The sequence below is a fragment of the Ranitomeya imitator genome, chromosome 1 (genome assembly GCF_032444005.1).
Source record: "Ranitomeya imitator isolate aRanImi1 chromosome 1, aRanImi1.pri, whole genome shotgun sequence".
Taxonomy (NCBI): Eukaryota; Metazoa; Chordata; class Amphibia; order Anura; family Dendrobatidae; genus Ranitomeya; species Ranitomeya imitator.
In genome coordinates, this window is record NC_091282.1 from 1,019,776,979 (window position 1) to 1,019,791,647 (window position 14,669).

General features: G+C 39.3%; 1 protein-coding gene across 5 annotated transcripts in view; it reads right to left on the reverse strand.

Annotated features, from left to right (window-relative positions):
• INPP4B (inositol polyphosphate-4-phosphatase type II B) overlaps nt 1-14,669 on the reverse strand; it is a 1,184,089-nt gene that overhangs the window by 4,195 nt on the left and 1,165,225 nt on the right. For 2 of the 5 annotated variants that reach the window (XM_069743998.1, XM_069744002.1), the window contains one exon: nt 10,387-10,541. In XM_069743998.1, the coding sequence (XP_069600099.1) occupies nt 10,387-10,541 (155 nt within the window). Of the gene's footprint in view, nt 1-1,691; nt 3,174-10,386; nt 10,542-14,669 lie in introns of those variants that run through there. The other 3 variants (XM_069744000.1, XM_069743999.1, XM_069744001.1) reach the window with 3 other exon arrangements.

Genomic DNA, 14,669 nt, shown 5'->3' on the forward strand with positions numbered 1-14,669 from the left:
TCTGTATTACATCAATTCCTAATACAGCACCCAAACAAGTCTAGGAGCTCATATTTTGTGTCATTGATTTCATTGAGAAAAATACAATTTTTATGCATCAAGGAAGAGTAATATGCTATGCTCAGGCACCACGCCATCACACTTTGCCCTGTATTTGGGGCATTAAGGTAATGTATTAATATAATGAATAAAAGGTTAGATATGGTCATTAGTTGATAGCATTCTAATAAAATTCTCTAAATAAACAGGCTGTTATATCACCTCTGGCCTCGTGAATAAGCATGGGACATATTACTGGAGCAGTATTGTATTTTGCATATTCTCGAAGTTAAGTACCTGGTGACTTTAGATTCCTTGGGTTTTATTTGCATACATATGAAATGCTTAAAGTTGTGAAATGTACTATAATAAAATATATATGGTTTTTATGAAATGAATTATAAAGGGAAAACTACTTTGATGAAGAACACAGTGTGGACGTTAAACCATGAAATGAGAACGTGGAATACTGCCTTGTCACCACACAGGTTGGCATAAACTGAAGCAGGTAATGTGGACCTCTATAGAATTATGTGTACAGGTAACAGTCAAAATGCTACAATATAGCTATGATCAGCTATGAATTGATGCTAAACTTATTAGAAGAGGAAAGCAAATAGCCCATTAAATCCTTGATTTTCCAAAATTAGGAAATAGTCACTATCTTACGGTATGTTTTTTAAATTTTACTGCCACAACGATTTCAAGTGTATATTATATAGGTGACCTTAGACTATTGCTAGCAGGTGGACATAGACTTAATCAGTTAAAAACCATTCCTACTAATTCTTCCCATCCACAAATGCATGTGTTTTCTGGCAGCAACTTATCTCCTTTGGCATCAAAAGATTGGACATATTAGTATCCAATCATTCGATTCTTCCCTCCCTTGTCATGTGCATTGGGATCAAGGTGGAGTTATATAAGTGCATTAGATAGTTGGCCAGTTCTGCTTAATATGTATAGACAGCCTCACAACCAGTGCACTCAAAGAACAGCAAGGACAACTGGAGAAGCAGAACAGCTGCAATAAAATGGCATCCCTGTGAAGAAACTGAAAGGGAGTTTGTCATTTTTGTTATTTCCTTAGTAAGTATTATACATGGCCCTATAATTTATTATTTTGTTCTGCATTCCTTTAGGATCCATGTACTTTTGCTTTTATACTCCTGTCATAACTGCTTTCTTTAGGAAATGCCACCTCGAGATCCAAGTGCAGGTTTCTTAAATCTAAAGCTTACAGTCAATTGTTCACTGATTAAAAGGTTGACTGTTTTTTTCCTTACTGTGAGTTCACTGATGGTGAGTTCCTCGATTTATTTCCTCATACCATTTTGTCGGGATAATGGGCCATTTACTACATAAAAGTTGATTGGCTCTCATTTATTGCCTTGTCCACATGATTTGACAAAACTGTATAAGGACAGAACAATGGTTGATACATTTCTTCCGTCCCCATACAGCACATCTAAGGCTGCATCTTTTACAATTGCCATATTTTTGTGGCTCCAGTACATTTCTATGGGCCCTCAAAAATTAATCGGAGCGCCGCACGCCGTATGGCCGTGAGGGCCGTATTTACAGCCTTGAAAAAATATCAAGCCTGCTTGATATTTTTCATGGCTTACGGATGCGGCCCCCATTGAAAATCAATGGGGCCACAAAAACAAAGGAAGCTTGTTTTTGCGGTGCACCGTGAATACCGTTTTTGCGGAACACCATTTTTTTTGTTTCAATACTTTTTCCTTAGTATTCGAAACCAGAAAAATGATGATCCGCAAGATTTTTGCAGCCTGTTTTTGTGGGAGATTGTGAAAATTGCGGCAATACGGCCCGCAAAAAAGGCCTGGAAAAATGGGCCGCAAAAATCACGGCAAGTGTAAAAGAAGCTTAATGTTAGCAGCCCATCTCCTGTTCACCTGGGGCAATGTACTGCCCACTACAATGATTTAATGGCCGCCATGAATTAATCCAGTCAGCGACCAAGTGTTTTTCAAATTATTTAACTATTTGCCTGCCTTTTTACAAATAATCAGGAACAAGTGGTTTTATGAAGGATTGCTTGACAATTATTGGCCCATGTATAGGGGCGTTTAGGAATCATGCGAGTGATTTATGACAGCTCCATATAAAATCTGAGTACCACGGAGATGTAATAGTGCACCCATATACATTTATTCGGCCCTAGAAAACCCCTATACCCTTGAATGGATATGAAGGTATAATGAAAAATATTTTTGTACAGAATTTAACAATAATAGAAATTGAGTCTTTCTGTGTTGGATGTCATAGTATGAAGTTTTTGTTTCCCTAGAGACATTGCTTCTGGGAATGAATATCTCCAGCATACAGCTCTGTAGAATGAAGCCACTGGGATTCTCTCTTCGACCATAAAATAACATGAATCTGGAAATGTCCCATATGGCTTACTGTATATCACATTTTTTCCCTGTACACACGTTTTCATAAGTGTCCGTTAAACAATAAACCAAATTACATGAGTACAAAATATTATTATGATATAATAAAAAGTGCGATACAAAGATATATACTAAGTAGTTATGTTGAGAAAACATGCTACTTTGATCATCCTTGTACACAAGCTAATTCCCAGTATATTGATCTTTGCCAGAAAAATAAAAACTTGTGGCCAAAATTGTACAACAATGAGGCTTTGAAATGAAACAAAATAGAACAAACCAATAACCATAAAAATAATAAGCTCTATGATGTAGATGAGACAGTTGAACATAAAATATACTTTCTTCCTCCAGTCGTTTCAACAAATATCACAAAGTAATCTGAATACAATACTAGATGAGCATGGACAAATTAATGGAAAAATACACATGGTTGAGGCTACAAAGGACACACTTTGAGGTACAAAGAACTGCAGATATCATTTACAAACTAAGGACATTGAGATTGGTAAATGAAGCAGAAGAAGAAGAAGTGCATATTATTGATATTTGGCTAATAGCAACGCGAGACTTAGGATTAGCCACACAACCAACAAGTGTGAGCTGACAAGAAGCAGAGCAACAGGGTAGAAGTGGCGAGAGGTTGGCTTGTTATCTGCTACACAGCCTTTCTCTGGATCATCCGACTCATTCAGAATTCCCTGGGCTTGACCGCTGTTAGACAGGAAAAGTTAGGAACAAACAGAACAGCATTACAGGAAAGTTAGTACATACGTATTCTAGTAGAAAAAGAGCAAAAAACATGCAAAGGGCAAAAAAATATTTGGTTTATTACATACCTATGTTATAATTTGGGTTATTTTACAAGGCAAAAGCTAACAATCAAGGAATAAGTAACAGCGGGACATTTAAAGAGGGATGCTACTGATAGAAGAGATGGTGATACAAAACGAGGGAAAGAGAAATTACAAAAAGAATAAAGGAAAGACTTAAGACACTGATTTCTAATGATGATTTCAACAAGAAATAAGAAATAACGCCCCCAAGTGGTTACTTACTTAGCAAATAGAGGTAGTTTCAGGGCCTGGACCTAACCAGTGAGAACTTTTTATATATCTTTTTGTCTCCTGTCAAAAGCCTAGTGAATGAACTGAATGTTCTAATACCTTTTGGGCTGAGGCATCATTATGTCTTTTTTTATCTCGCCATTTCGAAATGCAGAACAAATTATACTTCCTGCATATATTATTAGAGAGAATGTATACATTTACATTTATTTATTCTGTATGGCACTTATTATTTGGGAATATGTATACATTAGCATTCAATCTGTAAGACATTGTATGAACAAAGGAAATAAATTATCTAATATGTGGGGATTATTCTATATGATATCTATTAAATAAACTCTATTCTAGTGCATTGCCATTGTTTATAGTTTTATTTTCATAGTTCTCTATTACTTTATGTTATTTTTTGTCTTGTAATGTTCCTGTAATACTGATCTGTCACCAGATTTTACATTACGAGCTGCATACATTATTGGATAGATCTCAATGACCCGATCGAGTTGCTGCAGTTACTTTTGAAAATGTATGCTCAATCTCGGCCTAGCTGGCTTGATCCTCACTGGCGGCTGGTAAGTATAAGATTAGGGTCAAGCGACACAGATCAGTAGTACCATTACAGCACTAAAATAAAAATAATGCCGGACTGGTGCTCTAATGAGGAATTAAACTTTTAATACATAAAAGCCTCATGTCGCGATCTTTAATAGATGAAGGTCTGGGTCATAGAACTGTTACTGATCAATGAAATGAAGGAGCAAAAGCACTCAGCTGATCATGAGAGCACAGATAAAGTAGTGTGGAAAATCTGGTGATATAAGCATTGTGGTAAGGCATCTGCGATGGGCCATATGAGGACAGGTATGATCTATTGGTGGCTTTTGTGATCTAAGAACTGGAATTTATCATCTTAGGAAATTTGTTTTATACAACCACATAGGATTTAGAAGATCCATATCTACATCATGTGAACATCACCAGTAACAAAAATGGGGGCACCAGAGCACTGTTCACCTCAGAAAGCAGGAGAGTTAGTTGTAGGTTATCGTAATAACTGTATGTAAACCTTAATATGCAATACTATAAATACATCTTATGGTCAGTCATGCAAAAACGTGGGTATAGCAGTTGACACAAACTGAATAGTCATACAATATTTTTTGATAGACTGGATACAATGCTGATTACTTTCTTTAATAACAAATGGAGTTGTGATTATACCACTTCGGATATAGTTGAATAATATACTATCCTTGACTTCTTAACACACACTTCTACTGAGAAATTTAGTAGCAGATAATGGTTGGTTAGATATTACATTTCATTTCTTATGGCAGCTACACATCAAGCTGGCACATATTTTGCATGGTTTAGTTGGGAGGAAATAGTCTGTCAAGGGATCTATGAAATGTTAAGTTGGAAGATTTAGAGCCTGTTTAAAAGGATAATCAATATACGCCCTTTCAGCTTGTCATTCCCCTTCTAACACAAGTTGGATGCAAAAGTAAAAGTTTTGGATACACTGGAGATCTAACATGAACTTCATCAGGATAGCGACATTGCCTTTGTGTTTAAAAAAAAAAATGGAAAGAAAATACGATATGGTACTTTCCAGACAAAGACAAGAATATAGGTGATTTTGCTAGAATGTATTTAATAACACTAATGACTAGATAAAAAAGCAACTATTTTAAAAATGAGCTTCTGGCCATCAACGTAATATTCATAGAGCCTTGACATGTTTCTTTCCAATTTCCAGCCATCTATAATATAAAGTTTATTGGGCAATATATCTCTCAAATATGATTATTTTGGACATTTTCTTTATTCTTTATTCTTTTGCTCTGGACTCTCAAATACAGGGTTTGAAACCTCTCTGTACGCCATAGGTTCTCAACACAGCAAAAAATTTGAAAATTCCTGTATGTTCCTGGTGATAACTAGTAACACTGGGAGCTCTCTGTGACATTGTAACTGTAAGGGTAGCAATTTACAATTGTGACTTGTTCATAACATTGAGCAGCAAAAATCTAACAGAATTTAATAAATATTAAAAGTAGTTTTAATTTTTTTAATTCATCCTGTCGCTAGTCCTGTAATCTACATAATTCCGTTAATATTGCATTATTTACTTGTTTTCTTTCTATCTTGCAATTCCTGGTATACTTTTCTTCAGTTAAGTTATGTGATCTCGTGGTGACCTTTTGGCAATTACAACTTTTATGTTCTCTGGCGGGGTCATTATCTCAGTCCAAAAAAGTTCCTGTATGATGAATTTGGATGTACTATACAACTGAAGTTATCATCAACAGGGGAAAATGTTCCTAGATAATAACGATGATTGCACAGCGCCTGTAACACTATTATAATGTAGATAATCACAGTTCAGCCTCCTGACTGGATATCTATGATATATCTTCCTAATTTAGAAAATCGAGAAGGAAGGATGTCATACGAGCAGTGTCACCCTAGCAGACAGAGATGGATTGGCTGGCCATGTGCTGCTGTATAGATGTATCACAGGATTTATAGTAGAGCACAGATGGATACAATGTAGGATGAGAGCCAGGAATCAGGATGTGGGATGATGGGAAACAAGAGGAGGCTGAGCTGCATGAAATCATACACAATATGCAGGTGTGACAGATGGTAATCATCAGATGGGGGTGCAATTATAGACAAAAATCGAGGACAGCTTCTTTAAATCCTCCAGTGCCACAGACCTCATCAATCAAACGGTTCTGGTTTGGTGTAGAAAAGAACTTGGAAGTCAAGACCGGTTTTCAATTTATTTTAGCCTCTGCAGCCATCTATAGCATCAGGCCTTACAGTCATGTAACCTAATATATCAAAAAGAGCTAGAAATGAGTTATGCACTGATTCATAATGCTCTACGGACACCCACCCACCTTAGATTCCTAAAAAGTGTGTTACAGATTTCTGAATATGAAGTGGGATCACTGGAGGACTCAGGACATGGATCCCCGTGCAAGAACCATATATGGGCCACTAAAGTCCAATATCTCATTATAATGCCCAATTCCTCCTGCTTTGGAGGTAACAATAGGCCCTCTTACATCTGGGCCCCCATGTGGCAGCACAGGTTGCATCAATGACATGTCCGCCCCTGAGTGGGATGCTATCAAGATTTCTCATAATTGCATAAATAGGCAAAATGTACAGGAGCAGTAGGTTGACATGACAGAAGATCTACTGTTTTGTGTTCATCCGCTTTGAAACATGGTCCTCTGAGGATTAAAAGTGTTTTTACCAACAAGAGGAAAATCAGGATTTGGCCTATCTCCCTGTTTGGCAGGCACTTCATGATGGGTAAGTACATCAGCATGCGGCACGCAATACTTGTCCCTACTGTTCTGTTATGTTCAGGTAGCAGAAATCGCTGATCCAGATTTCTCAGTAATTCATAGCATTTCTTTAGAATTATATCGATCTACATCCCTGCTGAGGTTCACAGGACAGATCATTATTTCCCCCTACAAGACCTCACAAATGATTATTTTTTATTATATGTGCAAGACTACAGCATTTCGTGACTTGCAAGAGCAAATAACTTATGCATTCAAATCAAACCTAAAACCTTTTAATTGTCAAAGAACACAGGGAGCATTTTATTAAACGCTGCTAGAAGACAAGCTTATTTATGAAGTGTCATTAGGTTGCTTTATAACTAGCTTCAAGTGTGCAGCAATAGAGAACTTGGTGTTCCAGGGAAAGGGTAGCTAATTTAAAGGAAAAAAAAAGAAAGAAGCTAATATGTTCAATACTGAAATGAGTTGGATTTGATTGGGAAGACAGAAAAAAGCTACCAGAAGTATAAAAAGGAATATATTCTTATACAAGCAAGGCAACTTGGTAGACATCATGGACATCTAACTGCCCAGTTAGAATAAGAAGCAACATTCATTGTCTCCATCCTGATTTACCGATAATTCGCTCTGCACAGCAGCGTTCTCTACCTCCCAGCATGCCTACTGGGAGCTATCGTTTTTCAGCAGTTGGAGAGCTATTGTCCTCCAGTTTGGACACATTAGGTGGCAGGGTGCAGAGAACTGGACCCCTACTGATGCTATATGGGTGACACTTCAGGGATAGTGAACATTGGCAAACTAGTTCTCCTGCAGATAACAGATGATTGAAGAGGGGTTGTAAGTACCAGGACACACGATTAGGTCATTAGGCTTTCAGATGAATAAGAAAACCTGCTGACAGATTCCCTTTAAGAACTCATAGTATTAAAATTATGATGAGTCAATAATTTCCGATTGAACCTCATTCAATTGAATTATAATATGATCTTTTAGGTTTTCAAGGCAATAGTTGTGCTTGACACTATGCTATTCTTGACATATAAAAAAAAATCCAGAAACTGGATGGACTGCAGATTGACTATAACGATATTTAGATTAATCTTTTAACATGTTCCTTTAACCAGTGGTGATCCTTCTCATGCCCTTTGATTGCTTTTGAAAATTTTAAGCGGGTGGTAAATATCAAACTAAGAGTAGGTTCACATGAGAGTATGAAAAAAAAAATGTCCAACTTTCACCCAGAAATCTCAGATCATTTTTTTCTAATTCATCATCTGTATGCAATCCATTTTTATACAGCAGCGGTAATTACAAATTTACGAGACTAAATATAGTTTCCTATATTAAACAATTGCAATGTATCTATAAAAATCGGATGCCATACTGTGGCTTCCTACAGAATTTTTTTTGCGCACCCGTTGACTTGAATGGTGGAGTCTTATCCAATACAAAGATTCAAAGAAGATTACCGCACACTCAAGACTGGTAAGATGCAAAAGGTGTATGCCAATTTTATTGAAGCAAACAAAACAAAAAAGAAGTGGTTGCCACATTCATATTCATTTGAAATAGACAAAAACCCGACGTTTCGACCCTCCCGGGTCTTACTCATGGGGTTACTCAAGTCCTTTGACATAGATGCATAATAGTGGCAGTGGTAGGGGGTGTACGACCGATCCCTTGTTAAGGCACAACCTTATAATAAAGCCAGTCCGGGCAGAAGTGTCCCGGGAGCACAGAATCTGGGTGGTGAGGGCCGTTAGACACCTAGTGGGTCTGAAAAGGGTCCCTGGGAGGATTAGCAGTGCATCCCGCGCCTTGCTGCGACGTCCTGGGGGGAGACCCGGACTTTCTCACCACCCAGATTCTGTGCTCCCGGGACACTTCTGCCCGGACTGGCTTTATTATAAGGTTGTGCCTTAACAAGGGATCGGTCGTACACCCCCTACCACTGCCACTATTATGCATCTATGTCAAAGGACTTGAGTAACCCCATGAGTAAGACCCGGGAGGGTCGAAACGTCGGGTTTTTGTCTATTTCAAATGAATATGAATGTGGCAACCACTTCTTTTTTGTTTTGTTTGCTTCAATAAAATTGGCATACACCTTTTGCATCTTACCAGTCTTGAGTGTGCGGTAATCTTCTTTGAATGATTGACTTGACCTCACGGTTAGTTTACCAGCACCTCCTTGTCCCTGACCTGAGTGCACACCATTTTCCTTGTCTACTTTATCCAATACAAAGAACATATAATGCATGCTGTGTCTTCTTTCAAGGGCACATTCGGTCTGCGTAAACAAAAATCGCTTATCTGCAATGTCAGACTGAATAATATTAGTCTGCGTGCTATCCGTGTCCCGTTTGTTTTATTACAGATGGCACTTGGACAAAAAATATGTTCATGGGAATGTACTGTAATAGTAATTGGATATTTCAAATATTATTTAAACCTGAACCTAGTAGTAGATTGCATCACAATAGTGTAACAATTTTAGATGGAACTTTCTGGATATGTATTGTGTGAAGGTAAATTACTGCAAAGGCTTAATGACAAGAAAAAATATAGTCTGACAAAGTTGATTAGAAAAGTTGTAGTCTTATTGCGGAATAAGTTAAACCTCTTCTCTGAGTGTTTTTACTGCTTCCCTCTATACCGGTGATTAGAATCTCCTATCTGTAACATGTAGGAGCCTTGTTGGGCTAGCCGAGGAGATTGCGTGTGACTGTCCTGCCGTTGGCTGCACTATTTTACACTATTGCAAATACTTACGGTAGGTAAGCGTTATATTCCTTGGTCATTACTGTAATAGTCATTTCTCTGAAATTATTCAGTATTGCTCAACAACACAAGTCATATGTGGCTGACAAATCATGACTGTTAGAACATATAACTGAGGGTTATGAAGGCAGGTTAACAACTCAATTTGCATTCGCTTTCTTGAATCATTAAGGGCAGCTGCACACAACAGTTTTCTCTCCATCCGAGAAACCTCTGATCAGAGTGTCAGCAGTTTTTCTCAGAAATGCAGATAAAAAAACGTTTCTCCTCCTTCTCCATTCTCTCAGTCTGTGAAAATTGGACCATGCTTGGATGTCATCCGAGTGCGGTTCGATGGATTTCACAGACCCATTGCCTTGTATTACCGATTTTGTACCGACGCTTGGATCAAAATCTGACATTTCTACGATTTGTTTCCTCAGACAACTCGGTCTGAGGGAAGAAATCAGACATGTGTACAGCCCCTAGAATATCATGGGTAGGAGTGCTATCTGTGAAAACCATGGAGAGCACTCGTCCGGTCATGTGCTTGAGGCCTTAAAGTGTAGCAATATCTGACTGATTCATCAGTGTGCCACACCACAACATATATTATATATAGGTCTATTGAAATGCAGAATATTCTTTCTACACCTGTACTAATAGTTGTTCTTGCTTATAATAGTTGTTCTTGTAGCTTATAAGTTAGCTTTAATAGACATAACATAATGCAAGGGAGCTTCCATAGCAAACAGAAGTATTCATACACACCTTCTCATGCAGTCAAGAGCCCGGATGAAAAAGTCTTTGTTGAGGTCATGTTCATCTCGTAAGATAGAGCACTGTTCCAAAGTGACTGACATAGACGTTCGGTCCTTGGCACTTTTACAGCAAGTAAATCGAACCCCATTCATTTTCCGGCAAATCTGAGAATACATATAATATTTAATTATAAGACATATATTGCATGTATAGGCAGAAACAAGTTCTAAGCCCTTATAATTAGACTCAAATTTGGAATGGAACACTAATTTTGGACATAAAATCTAGTTTCTTCAAGTTTCACTGCAGGAGTTGCTTCACCTTTAACACATTGGATTATGTGTCTTATGTATGCCATTCACAGACTACTGCTGGAAGTAGTTATTCCATAAGTTGCCTATGTATGAGGAGACCTGATGTCATGCACCGCTAATCTCCTTTTTTCGTTTTGTAGAGTTCAATGCCCGTTGGTGACCACGCATCAATGGAAAGGGCTTTGCACAACATGAAAGGTACAAGGTTGTGAAGCTTGTACTCTTGAACGTCAAAAGTAGGCACATCATTGAAAGGGAAGATAGGCTACATTACTATGGAAACTATCCTTTTGTCTCCTCAGCCGTACGCGGTGATTAGAACCTAAAAGAACTCTAAAAAAATGTATGTCAGAAGCTATTATTTTCTTGCAAAAAAAGAGTAGTATTGTAAATTGTTGTAGTGTTGTTAAGACTCGAGCAACAATTGTCATGGTCTGTTTTGATTTCATCTAGTTTCTTTGTGAGTTAAAAGCAAAGAATTATGCTATTAATTCTAAAAATAGAAGGATCATGGTATTAAAGCTAAAAATGGAAACAAAATGTGTTATTCCTGTAGTGTTAACTGTGAAAAATTTTAATAATTTTACTGAAAATGTATAGTTTGAAAATGGACTTCAAGAGGGTTCAGGAGCAGAAGTAGATTGAATAAATCGGCATTCAGAACTTTCTCCACAATAAACCTGCATACATCATTGAAATATTATGAAGAAGTAACAGCACAAATCCATACCCATAGAATTTCACCTTACAGTGCCATAATATTGCAGAACACTACTATTTGCAGGTTTGGGGAATTTTAACCCACCAGCAGTAAATGAGATGAAATTAAAAAAAGACCCATAAATCACATTTTAAATCTGCTACCAATTTGTTACCCCCCCCTAGTCTTGGTTTCCTTTGCTGTAGTGATTACATACTATACTGTAAATCCAAATGACAGCTCTAGAGATGAAGCTTGAATGCATGACAGGTGACTGCGGAGACCAGTGAAGGACTAAAGCGGTCATTACAATGTACGTAACATAATAAATATAGGAAGAGTGAACACACTGACAGGAACCACCAAAGTGTTTATGCTAGAGTGATTTTTATTTTATTTTAATAACTTGCTCCTATCAATATTGTTTTTATTGAAAACCCCTTTTAACACTTTCCCCGCAGTGGCTAATTTTTGTTCCTGCTTCCCTTCTTTCACGAGCCATAATTGTTTTTTATTTTTTCTGTAGACGTAGACATAGTAGGACTTGTATTTTGCAGAACACGTTCACTAAAAATGAATTGGAGAGTGGTGAATATTCCAGCTTCCAGCAGCTGATCTCGGCGTGTGAGGGCGCATGGCAGTGATGTCATGCTCTGCTACACACTGAAATCAGCTGCTGACATTAGCACAGGACACAGTGCTGCAAGGGTGACGAAGACATTGGAGTATAATCCTTTTTTTTGTATGTGTGCACGATCGTGGGGGCCATGAATACCAGGAGGGGAATGGTGGCCACTAGGGTTGAGCGACTTTTAGTTTTTTAGGGTCGAGTCGGGTTTCGCGAAACCCGACTATCTCAAAAGTCGAGTCAAGTGGAATCGGCCGATTATCGCAAAAAGTCGGGGATCGACCGAAACACAAAACCCAATGCAAGTCAATGGGAAGCATAGTCGGCAGGGAATGGAGGCCAGGAAAACACCTACAGTGCCCATTTTAATGGCAAAAACATCCATTCTTGTTTCTGAAGCTTGTCAATCTTAATTTACCTTATAATAATAGTTAGGCATTGGAAATTGGGGGTCATTTGGCTAAAGTTGTGGGGGGTAGGGCTAGTTCAAGTATTTAGTGGGCCCAGGCAATCTGGACCACCTCAGGGCAGTGGAGCAGGGAGAGGTAAGTATTTAAACTTTGCAAGTGCTGTGATCCTGAGCAAGCAGGGGGGGCCCACTCGTTGGCATTGGCACTGGCACAGGGCCCCTCAAAGTATGGCGGTGTGTTTGCACAGCGGGGGCGCCTCCCACTGGCAGCGACACTTTTTGCGTACCATGAGGGGCCCTGTGCCAGTGACGTCGCCAACGAGTATTCCCCCCCCACCTGATGAAGGAACCTGCACTTTCATCTGCACCTTCCTCTTTGTCCCCGTGTAAGGTGTTATGGTATGCGGGAAGGGGAACCTGACTTTCAGCAGGGTCACATTCTTGCTGTGTAGCGGTCACGGGGAATTTAGCGTTCTGGGTCAATGTACCAGCAGACTAATCTATCACTGGCTGGGCAATGGGCAGGATGAGGAGGAAACAAAGATATAGGCCCAAAGAATAAAGTGGGCTAAATGCAGTTCAAAATTGGTAACAGGACTAACCAGGGGGCATTGCTTTGTTCAGTGGAGTACAACTGTAATGAGAGGCTGACACAGTGAGTAGGCCCAAATCAGTAAGTAGGCTAAATGCAGTTCAAAATTGGTAACAGTAGTAAACAGGTGGCACTGGTTTGTTCAGTGTAGGAGAACATCAAGGAGCGGCAGACACACCGTTGGTAGGGCCAACAAAACAAGTAGGCCAAATGCAGTGTTATATTAAAAACAATTTAACGAGAGCCTGAAGATAGAAGCTAGGGAAAGGCAACCTGGAGAACACCTTAGAGCGGAAGACACCGTTTGTAGAACCCAGACCCAACTTGTAGGCCTAATGCAGTGTTGTTTCAACAACTATTTAACGAGAGCCTGAAGATTGAAGCTCAGGAAAGGCAACCAGGAGAACACCTTGGAGCGGCAGACACTGGTAGTAGGCCCCAACCCAACTAGTAGCCCCACTGCAGTTGTTCGATTAAAAAAATATTTAACGAGAGCCTGAAGATTGAAGCTCAGGAAAGGCAACCTGGAGAACACCTTGGAGCGGCAGACACCATTAGTAGGCCCCAACCAAACTAGTAACCCCACTGCAGTTGTTCGATTAAAAAACTATTTAACAAGAGCCTGAAGATTGAAGCTCAGGAAAGGCAACCTGGAGAACACCTTGGAGCGGCATACACCGTTAGTAGGCCCCAACCCAACTAGAAGCCCCACTGCAGTTGTTCCATTAAAAAACTATTTAACAAGAGCCTGAAGATTGAAGCTCAGGAAAGGCAACCTGGAGAACACCTTGGAGCAGCATACACTGGTAGTAGGCCCCAACCCAACTAGTAGCCCCACTGCAGTTGTTCGATTAAAAAACTATTTAACAAGAGCCTGAAGATTGAAGCTCAGGAAAGGCAACCTGGAGAACACCTTGGAGCGGCATACACCATTAGTAGGCCCCAACCCAACTAGTAGGCCAAATGCAGTTGTTCCATTTAACAACTATTTAACAACAGCCTGAAGATTGAAGCTCAGGAAAGGCAACCAGGAGAACACCTTGGAGCGGCAGACACCGTTAGTAGGCCCCAACCAAACTAGTAGCCCCACTGCAGTTGTTCGACACCTTGGAGGGGAAGAATCAGTTTGTAGACCACAACGAAACTTGTGGCCCCAATGCAGTTTTATAATTCTGACAGGCTGAAAACCAGCCTTTTTTTTTTTTTTAAGAGGAGAACAGCTGTATTAAGTGGCGCAGACAGACACTGCTAGTAGGCCTTACACCACAAAGTTGGCTCACTGCAGGTTGAAAAAAAGGTACATGGGTACACGGTTGGCATTGGTGTGCTCAGCGGAAGACAAATGGAAGGATGGACCGCAGACAGACTTAGTAGGCCTACAATAAAGAAAGTAGGCTCTATGCACTTTTATATAGGTTCCAGGGGTACACAGGCGGCATTGGTGTGGTCAGCGGAGGACTATTGGAAGGACGGACCGCAGACAGACTTAGTAGTCCTAAAATAAAAAAAATTAGGCTCAATGCAGTTCGAATTATCTTGCAGGGGTACACAGGCAGCATTGGTTTGTTCAGCGGAGAACAATTGGAAGGAGTGTCTGACACAGTTAGTACTCCCCAAAAATAAATAGATGTTAATGTCTCTCTAAACAA